This window comes from Euprymna scolopes, chromosome 20 (assembly GCF_053919585.1).
Source record: "Euprymna scolopes isolate OS-2025 chromosome 20, ASM5391958v1, whole genome shotgun sequence".
In the NCBI taxonomy this organism is placed as follows: Eukaryota; Metazoa; Mollusca; class Cephalopoda; order Sepiida; family Sepiolidae; genus Euprymna; species Euprymna scolopes.
The window spans coordinates 83,175,103-83,186,227 of NC_136501.1; the positions used below are offsets into that span (position 1 = coordinate 83,175,103).

Genomic DNA, 11,125 nt, shown 5'->3' on the forward strand with positions numbered 1-11,125 from the left:
TCCTTTAGAACCCTAATAGATGAGTCAATGCACAAACCGACACAAAAAATTGTAACATTTTGTTTTTATCGTTTTATGTCAGGTTGGGTCGACTCTACATCATACTTTTAGTTGGAAGGATTTGAGTATGGAAAAGTTTCAAATTTCAAAGTTGAACATTTTCAGCTTACAAGTCATTTTCCATTACATTTTAAAACATTAACTCGATTAGTTTTCATGATAAACCAATAAATATTGCATTTTTACCCATGTTTTCATGATAAATCTTTCACATGAAATGGTTGCCAGTGATGTTGAATCACCCCTCATACCATATCTATAGTTACCCCTGTCTCAACCCGATTCACATAATGTTTTTTCAAAGTTGTTCACTTCATCCTCATCATCCTCATCATCTATGACTGATGAGCATTTTTGATATTGTCACACTTGCCATCTTGCCACATGTTCATGCCTTCCAAACAGTTGCAGTGAACCATCTGGATCAGTTCATCTGAAGAAGGACTTTTGTTTGTCATCACTGGAACAAGTTTGTCCCCTTCTACCTTCCACCCCCATTTAGATGGTGCCATTACATCCCATCAACTCCATAACCAAAATGGCTGAGCAAAAAATTGCCATTGTCCTCAAATGGGCATTTTGCTTCACTGAAATGCGGTATAAAAACTGTTGCTCTTTTCATCTGTTTTAGGTTTTATTCTATTATCATTATGCTAAAGCCGAGTTAATCAACGTTTATTTCCCTAAAGCAGTGTTTCCATACATTTTAATCAGACAAAATACAATACATGGGCTAAAATATTTCTTAGCTTGAGGATCAATTAATTTTATTTATTCTAGTTAGCTTTAAATAGCAATTAACTCACCAAGTGACCCATCTCTTACTAAGCTTCTGTCTATCACTCTCACCCTCTCTCACTGTATGTTTTGTGGCGTTCACTCTTATTTTATACCGTTTCTCTCACCCTTATTGCAAACTTGAATAATTTTATGATAGCCCATCATGACAACTTTCTCCTTCAGTTTAGTAACCATAAATTAGATAACGATTGACAAATCACGTGACAAGCCAGTCGTCACGAAAGAAGATTTTATAATAAATGATCGCTTTCTCTACTGATATAAATGCTTTGAAGCAAGACGTTTTTGCCTGGAAAAGATATTCTCAGTCATCAGCAACTACACTCTGGTAAGTTATCCCCTCCTTCCTCTCCGTGTTGCAATCTTGCACGCTAGTAAGGATCAAGACAAATACAGTGTAAAAAGTGTATTCGCAAAAGTATGTTACAAAAGTACACATCATGATGCTGGATCCATAGCTGCCATGATGTTTAGATATAACAATATTTATAGTCTCTGTGTAAGTCTATTATCCCTAAAATAAATGATCTTACTCATGTGATTCTTTTTCTCTTCCTCATTTTCTTTCTATTAACAGTCGAATGTAATAAAAAAACAGAAAAAGAAGATTGGAATAATCCATTAAGAATAAAAAGAAAATAAGACCACAAATAGTAAAACTATTTAATCCTGCACACAATAATATCATTATTATTACAAAGATCATACATTAAATTGTGCTAAAATTTCTCCTAAAAAATTCATTTTTTGAAGACAAATTTAGAGAAGGCTTTTATAATTAATTGATTTTTTTTTTCTAAATCCAGGAAAATCAAATTGAACTTGGATGGTCCCTTCAGCAGTCCGATGGAGGACACCACCCAGTATCGCCTCGTTCTTTGTGTGGCTGGAGGAATTGGGATTACGCCATTTGCTTCATTCTTAAATGATTTCAGGTAATGCAGTAGATTTTTTTGTTTTGAATAATGAGTCACCATTTATCAGGACCAAACGCTATTCGAGGATAAAAATTAATGAAAGAGGCAAATTGTAAGTTAAATAATGATGAATATTATGAGAGGATTTAAAATGATGAATGAAATGAACAAAGTTTTATAACTTATGGGATGATGTATGACAAGTATTTGTTGATATTGGATTTGAAGTCAACCATGTTATAGTCTGCAGAGAAGCAATTCTATGATAATGCGATCTTAGAAAGAAACTCTGTAAAAAAATGCTATCTGATGCGATGCACATGCATGAAGACAAGAAAAATCTTCACAATTATGTGCAAGACGAGTTCTTGCTGTGAATGTCTTGCAAGAAGAAGGAACCAGAGATTGGAACTCAGTCGAGCACTATCCTGAAAATAACAATAGAATAAAGAAAGACTAACAATGTGTGTTTTATAAGAAATGGATTTTAGAGAAGAGGTCATTTCTCCCTAGATTGCAAAGTCGATTTTGTCAAGCCAAGAAAGAATTCACTACTTCATTTGGTTTATTTCAAAAGATTTTTGAGAAATTGATGTGTAATGCTGTGTAGGTACAAATTTCATAATAATTTACTGTTAATTTCATGTTAAATATACTGTTATAAGTTTGATATTTTCACTGTTAATTTATTTACACTTTAAAAATACAAAAAATGAAGGATTGAGATGACAAGTATTGACTGAAAAATTTGTATTTATGTTTTTTTTTTTGTGTCATTTTCATTTTTTGCATTAGTTGGTGACTAAGTTTTATGCCATTTTTTGTTGGGTCATTTTATGTTTTGCAGCCGATTTACTGAAACACAGAGGGGTTTCTTTAAAAACTAAAGCGATGAACAGATAACATCACTGTCTCACTTTATAAATGGCTTGAATATCTATGAAAGAGTATTTGGGAATAAAATCCTCCCCCGCATCAACATTATGGCAAACGGGGTGCAGATAATATTGTTATCAGCACATTCAGTGAAATGTGCATAAATCATTTAAAAGGTGGAAATTGGCAATTTCAAAATTGATATAAAAACGACAAGAACACACTAACGAGATGATATCTGTCACCCAAGACAAATACCCATGCAACATCTGTAAGCTTGGAACCGACTCCATCAGATTCAGCACAAGTAATTGTCACATTGGTTGGGAGTATTTACATTGAGCGTGCAGCAGATTTCCCTGAAACATATTCCATTAAAATACTTGTGAAACAAGCACAAGGATGCAACATTGCAGTGATGGGGCAGGGGTTAGAATTGCCAGACAGTGTGGGATCTATTAGATTAGAGACTCATTGTTGAACCCTGTTTAAGAATAAAAGACTCGTGGTTAATTCACCAGCCCAGATGTGACAACTAGACTTAATACATTGGCAAATGGTGACTTTATAGAAATACTGACAGATGGAAGAAAATTTATAGCATGGCAGAGAGAGCCTACTTTCCTTGCAGTAGCCTTGCTAGTATCTTCTATGTTATAGGCGGGAAACACATACAGGGAAACACTCAAAATGGTCAAATAATTATATGATTCTGTAAAGGAGATAATTCTATTTTCTAATATTCAATTGAAAAGTATGAGTTATGTCCCTTGCATTATTTGATTTATTTTTGGGAAATAAATCATGGCACAGGTTTTGAGGCCATTATTTTAAGTTGTCTCCATTATAACAATCTTCCTAGCTAGTATAACTATTTTTCTGAAGAAAATAAAGTGAAAGACATTTTCTTACAGAAGTAGGATGAAAAGTTTGCAAATCATAATCAAATATTTTAAATTCATTGCTTTGAAAGTCTTTTATTTTTACTTGGGAGTCATTACTTATCAAGGCCGGAAGGTCATTTGAGGATAAGGGCTAATGAATGTAAGGTGGTAAATTGGGTAGAATTTCATTATTTATAAGGACGGCTCAACAAATACTTGTTTATATTGGATTTGAAGATTACCATGTTGTATTCAACTGGGAAGCAGGCTAGCAGAACACAGTTCATGGAAAGAAGCTTCATGGAATATGCAGTTAGATTTATCACAGATAGAGAATAGGGGTAATCATATATACTGGTTGTAGTTAGTCGAGTGTTTTTGTGAAAATTTGGCAAGGAGGACCATGAATTGGAATTCAGTCGATGACTTCCATGAAAATAACGATAGAGCAAAGACAGGATCGCAATGTCTCTTCTGTTGGAAAAACTGTCATCACCTACTAGGTTTCGAAATCGGTTTTGAACTTTATCAAGGCTGAATAAAATGCATCAAGCAACTCCTGACAACAATACTTCATTTTAGGACATACTTTTACTCTTATGCAGATAGAGGGTTGTATTAGCAGTGAGTCAACCATGTTATAGTCTGGAATAGTAGAATGATCCAACCATTTTTCCAGCAATCTTGGCAATAGATTTGATGTATGTGTTCCATTTCAGATTAGGAATGAAGATCAGTTTCAGAAGCTGTCAAGACATAGAGCGTCCCCAAAATGAGCTATTCATTTCAATTGGAGCATGATGAGAGTCAGAGAGATTATGATGAAAGGAGAGAAGCTTAGTTTTCGATGCATTAAAATTAACCAGCCACCTTTTCCCCCATTGCACCATGTTCTCAAGATCAGAAGAGAAAGAATAAGAAAGACCTTGAGCATTGTTGGCCTTTGAAGTGCTGCCATAGATTGTGGTGTCGTCTGCATAGATATCTACAAATGATCTAAGAATGTGATTTGAGAGATCATTGATGAAGATGAGGAAGAGAGTTGGTCCCAGGATTGGACCTGGAGCGACGCCAGCATTAATATTATAAGTTTCTGATTTCTGCTCATTAACGACTACTCTTATAAACCTATCAGAGAAAAAGGATTTCATAATTGACAGGAAATTTCCAGCTATTCCATAGCTGATGATCTTATGAAGTAGACTGCTATGCCATTCTATATTAAAAGCTTTTGATCTGTCAAGAGGTATTACTCTAGAAAGGAAGCCCATGTCGAGAGATTCACTAATCCTGTGTGATATAACTGTTTATACATCAGTTGCACATCTTGCAGAACAGAAACCATATTATATGTCACTGAGCAGGTTATTTTTGCTGAGGTAGTTGACCATTTCTCTGTTTATCACAGATTCTAGTAGATTACACACAATGGAAACTGATTGACCTGTACTGAAAGAGAGATGACTGATCTTCAGAATTTTTAAATATGGGCAGACTGATGAATTTTTCCAGGGAAACATTTCTTCTTAAGGCAACGTTTTAACAAAAGTAGAGGCGCTAGTTCCGATAGAAGCTTTTTGAGCATGCTGGAATCAAAGTTTTTGATAAGCTTGGCAACATTACGTACAGATATTTGTATGACACATAGTGTATTTTCAGTCACAGGAGTAAATATGGGGGGAGGATAGGTGGCCCTGATTGCAAAGGGTAGAATTTGTTGCAAAGTTCAGGTTCATTGATGATGGTAGGGATAAAGGACACACGTTTCTATTCAGGACCCTGTTTGTTATTTGCCAAAACTGGTGGGAACCAAGCCACTGCTCAGCTACTTTAAACATGACATACTAAGTATATGAATCTCTAGCATTCTTTTACTCTTTTACAATGGCGGCTGACAGTCCTAATAGTAGCTTTAGTTTCACAACATCTATTATGTTGGAAGAAATGGAAATAGTGATTTCTGTGTGCAATGGCAGTGGCACATTCTGGTGTGACCCACGGTTGGCTGTTGGGCTTTTGCTGGAATTTCTTGGAGGGTATGAAGCGGTCGACAATTAACTATTCAGTCAGGTCAGATACTATAAAGGACACATTCTTTTTTTAACATGGAGCGCAGAAGTATATCTGATATAAATGTTTGGCAGTTTTCTTAATCAAATTATATCAAAAAAGGTCTTTATCAAATTGCATCAAAATTCTATATTTATTGCATTATGAATTCTTTACAGAACAAATGAAAAATACAGAAAAAGATTTCGCAGACTTTATTTAATATGGACGACTAAAGTGGTGAGAGCGATCGGATGGTTTGCTGAATTGATACATTGTCTGCACAAGGAAGTGAGTATGAATTGTTCATGTTTATAGCTATATGTTTTAGAAAAACAAAGAAACTTTTTCATGAAATTTGTTTAATAATCAGAGAATGTAGAGAAAGCAGTGATGCTGATGAGATAGACAATGATGATGAAGATGGATAAGTTACTAAAAGATGAGATGTTGCAACAGTTTTTACTGATTTAAAACGTCACCTTGAAAATAAAAAAACTGCATTTTTTAAAAATCTTTATTCACAACAATAATGGCCTTTGCTCTCTATAATTTGATTCCATCAATTTAAAAATCCTTCATTTGTAAAATGCTTTAAGTTCTGATGTGAAATATGAATCTAACTTATGTTCAATCTCCTCTTGATCATCTAAATGGATTTGCAATCCTTAGAATAAGTGATAATCGGAGAGAGCGAGGTCAGGAGAATATGCAAGATGGGGAAAAATTTCCAAACCAAATTCTCCTAGGAAACTTTGTTCAGTAGTGCTGTGTGAGGTTGAGCATTATCATGATAGAAGATGACTTTTTGTTGACTAAACGAGATCGTTTTCAAGTGAACATAGGTGAAAATACTGCAGAAAAATATGAATAATGTTTTAATAATCTGAAAGAAAAAAGTTATAAACTAATCATGATGATATGTTTAAGTAATAAAATATGCATGAAATAAATTACAATGGTTTAAAATTCCCTTTCTACAAAACGGAAAAATTTTTTTTGCGCCTACATGATATATATTGCAATTTCAACATTAATTTATAATCTCGTTTTATTTTTAGTTATGGGATTTCAACAGACCAGACATCTTGGATGTAAGGTTTCATTTCACAACTATGGACAAAAATCTATGTAAAGTGAGTTGTCTCCCTTACATTTATGAGTTATCTCCCTTATACCTATGATTTATCTCCCCTAGATTTATAAATTATTTTCTTTAGTTTCATTAAATTATCTTTTCATTAATTGCTTGAACTTTAAAACAAATATATAAGCATTTTATGAAACATTATTTTAAGTAAAAACAATCTTTCATTAGATTTTACTTCATCAATGATATTTCATTTCCTACCAACATTTTCTCCTTTAATCACCAATGCTAAAATAGAACACAGATGCAATCTGTTGCTAAAGTTGCTAGAAAAATGATTTGGATCATTCTACCACTGCAGAAGATATCTGACACCTGATCCAATCGTTTACCTGCGTAAAAGTCAAATACGTTTAATGATAGAGTATTGCTGTCATATTTAGGGAAATGCTGCTCACGATTGAATTTTTCCAAGAAACCAGACAAAAAGACAATTAAAAAAATAAATTAGGAAAACAACTTCTTTGTTAGTTACATAAAAAAATAAATGTTTAATTGTTTTTTTTTTTAAATTAGGTAAACAATCTGTTTATTAGCTGATTGGAATTTAATATTTTGGCGAATTCATGAATGATTTTTGACTCAAATCAAAAAGATATTGTATGCCAAATTGAGGGCATCCTTGGATCATTTCTTCACCCGAGTTAAAATTAAAGATTTTGAATCGACTTATGATGCAGGGATGGAAGATGAAATACATGTAGGATTTAGGTAAAAAAAAAAAAAAGTATACATGGATGTTAATGCCTGACAAATTGTCTTCTTATGAACAAAGCCATTTGACAAATAATAGTTTTGTTAATCCATGATTAACATTCACTATTTTTTTATTACCATAACATTGTTTTGCTGCTAAAGTTATAAAACCCGTTTGATAAATGTTTGATAAATTTTAATAAAGAAAATTAAAAAAATGTAAAAAAAAAAAAATGCCTTTTATTCATTATTAATTATTCAGTTTTGCAACATAGAAAAATAGCCTTTTTAAACTTTTATTTTTTTGCATTTTCACCCCAAACAAGGCACAGTTTGATGTAGGGGGCTACTATCTGGGACATAATTTTCCTGGATACTATGTAGAGAGTTTATCAGCAAGACGTCTATTTACATTACACTTGAACTTCTGCAAGTCAGTACAGTCAGGGAAGCAGGAACCCAAAAGGGAATTCCAAAGTCTATCAGTCCTAGAGAAGAAACTATTAGAGTAGAAGACTTTCTTTACATCTAGGGATCTCTATTGTGTAGGGGTGGGATTTTGCTGTTTGTTGGGTTTGTCAGGGGTATTTATGTCGAGGGAGGACAAGGGCTTGTAGTTCGTCAGATCACCTACCATTAAATACTTGTAAAACAGGCAAAGGGATACACCATTTCGTTGATGGGACAGCGGTTGAAGTTTAGCTGATAGTGCAGGACCTATTAGGTTGGCGACACTCTTTTGGGCTCTGCCTAAGAGGTAGAACCTAGTAGCAGATGCACGAGCCCAAATGTAACAACAATACTCCATACATAAGCGAATGGTGGCCTTGTAGAGGAACAGGATACTCTCAGGCATAAGTAATTTTCTAACACGGTAGAGAGAACCCACCTTCTTTGCAGCAGCCTTGTTAATGCTGTCATGTATCTGCTCCAACTCATGTTCCTCGTGTATGCTAACCCAAGGCGTTTCAAAAGTTAATTTTGTACAAAGAATAAAATTGACTTTCTATTCACAACAGCTTATAATGTTTATAATGCAATGTTAGATGTTAGTGAATGCTGGGCTCCCACTGATTCGGTCTTTCTGATCATACAGTTATGGTTTGGTGCATATTTGGACTGTGCATCTTGACAACAAAATTAGTTCTTACTATGCTATTGAGGCTAAAGTATCCAAGACTGGAGTCAGATCTGCGTTGTAACCATCCATGGAATGAAGCTCTGGTTGGATAGAGCCGAGCTCAGTTGAATCTGAGGAAAAGGCAGCTAGAAAAGACTTGAAACATCTCAGTCAAAGGATAACCTGCAGCAAAATCACATCAAGACCAACATAAATGATCGAGTTTCACAGAGAAAATCGTTTTATACCTTCATAGCCAATGTGCAATCCACATCTGAAGTAAAAAGGACCCACTAAACAACAAAGAACAAAAAAAAATATGGCTTAAACATTTCTAGAAATTGTTTTCTAACGTCACTAAATGATTGAAATGTTTCATTTTCAGGAACTGCCAGATTCTTGCCAAGAATATGTAAGAAAACGTTTAACTTATGGTCGACCGATCTGGAAGGATTTATTTAATGAAATTGTTTCCTGTCATCCCGGGTAAGAAGCACTCAGATTTCGAAAATTGATCAAGTCCAACATTATACATTATTTTCTAATAACATATTGAATCACAGAATATTTATTTGACTAAAATCTGAAAATTATGCATTAGTCGAACTACTATTTCCATTTGCTTATTATCAAATTGAACCATTTATTTCATCGATGAGTTTAGAAAGTTCTAACCAGGAAGAGGTGTAAATTAATTTTAAAGTTATTTTTTAGTTATTATTGCTTGTAGTAAGGAAGTAAAAGGCTTTAGAATTTATAGTTAGTCAACACTTTTATCCGTTGCACCATATGTTAATAAAGTAACACTTCTGTTCAGTCATGAATCAAACTAATCTACTGTAAATGATGAAATAAAGAACGGAGTTAGACATTTTGTATAGATTCCCGAGTTTGACATAAAACTTCCCATCGACTAAAGTGTGAACATAACATCTAAAAAATGCGAAAAATAATATATCTTTATATCTTTATCATAAAAAAGACTTGGAAAGCAAAATATTTGTAATTTATTATAAGAAATAAATAAGAAAATGTGCTTTTTATATAGAATAAAATATGAATGACATCATGGGAACTGCAACAATTGATTTAATTTAATTAACTTTCATTCTTTTATTTTTATTAATCACCATTGATGAAGTCTTTTTAGAATAAGGGTTAATGAGATGGAAATATTGCCAGTTGAATAATGAGAAGATTGAAAATACCACAAATTCCAAACAACAATTTAGTATTTTTATTTATAGTTTTTATTTTTTTTATTTATAATTTTGAAAAATTCATAACGAGTGGAATATTTTTGCTTATTTTCTATTTTTTTAATTAGTTTATAAGGATCAGTACTATTTTAATCGTAATTTTAATATATTTATTTTACTAATATTTTAATTTATTGTATTTTATTTTGTTTTTATAATTTAATATTTAATACAACTTTAATATTAATAAAACATTCATAAAATAAAAAATAAAAAAATTAATTAAAATATTAGAATTAAAATTATTAATTAATTTCATATCATCAAATGCTTTAGTATCTTCTAAGCAATGGAATGTGATTGCTGGTTCTTGTTTTTGAAACAGTTTTTTTCTTTTATTTTGTATTTTGTTTTTAGGCGTAAAGTGGGCGTATTTGCATGTGGACCGAAGCCGCTGACACGAGCCATCAAGATTAGCTGTTGGAGGAAATATCCGCAGAATACAAAATTTGAGTTTCATCAGGAAGTCTACTAAAAATAAATTGTTTTTTTTTTTCTATTCGATTTTTATGAAGTTTTGGCCAGAAAAAGGAATGAAAAATTAATTGAAAACAGAACTTTTTCAGAAAAATCTGAAAATATAAACCATCAGAGAATTACACAAACTGGAAATTTCCAGAATTTTCAGAAAAATAGTGCAAGTGTATTCATTATCAATGTAGAATGTCGTTGTTACTGCCACCGCCAATGACAATGACGATGACGATGACGATGCTGCCATATTGATTTTGTCTACTACTTATTTAGAAATGATTTCAAAATAGCTGCACCTACTTGGCGTTTCCCTGGATGAAATAATTTTAGTTTTCAGTTTTTATTTGGTTACACATTTTTAAACTTAAGGTAGACAACTTTTAATATGTTCTTCAACTTAAAATTGCTGAGTTTTACTTTTAGGTGAATATTTAATTTCATATTAGCAAATATCTCGGTTGAACTGAATAATTTTCCAAATGAATTGTAGCTACATACATTATTATATTGCCAATAACATATGTTATATGTATCATGATACATTTATATGTTTATATGTATCATGATACATTTAGAATATTTAAAACTTTGTAAATTAAAAATCACTCATAATAACCTGAAAGTTGTTCATGGTAAACATTCACTGAAGCCAATGATTAGCAAAGCCATATTTTGTGACAATAACTGCTCACCCCCAAAATAACTGCTCACTCCCAAAATAACTGCTCACCCCCAAAATGTTCTGAAATCATTAATAAAATTTACAATCCCTTCTGCAATCCAACGATCCAACCATGTGTGCCTTGTTCAAGTTTCAGTCATGAATCTCCAACAGGTGA

The 11,125-nt window shown here is 32.6% G+C and overlaps 1 protein-coding gene across 1 annotated transcript in view; it reads left to right on the forward strand.

Moving 5' to 3' along the window:
• Nucleotides 1-10,342, forward strand: part of LOC145241502 (NADPH oxidase 4-like) — a 288,627-nt gene extending 278,285 nt beyond the window's left edge. The window contains exons 14-18 of the mRNA XM_080104521.1: nucleotides 1,668-1,796; nucleotides 5,767-5,878; nucleotides 6,649-6,723; nucleotides 8,939-9,039; nucleotides 10,170-10,342. Of these exons, the coding sequence (XP_079960647.1) occupies nucleotides 1,668-1,796; nucleotides 5,767-5,878; nucleotides 6,649-6,723; nucleotides 8,939-9,039; nucleotides 10,170-10,287 (535 nt within the window). The 3' untranslated portion in view covers nucleotides 10,288-10,342. The remainder of the gene's footprint in view (nucleotides 1-1,667; nucleotides 1,797-5,766; nucleotides 5,879-6,648; nucleotides 6,724-8,938; nucleotides 9,040-10,169) is intronic.
• The last annotated feature ends 783 nt before the right edge of the window (nucleotides 10,343-11,125 follow it).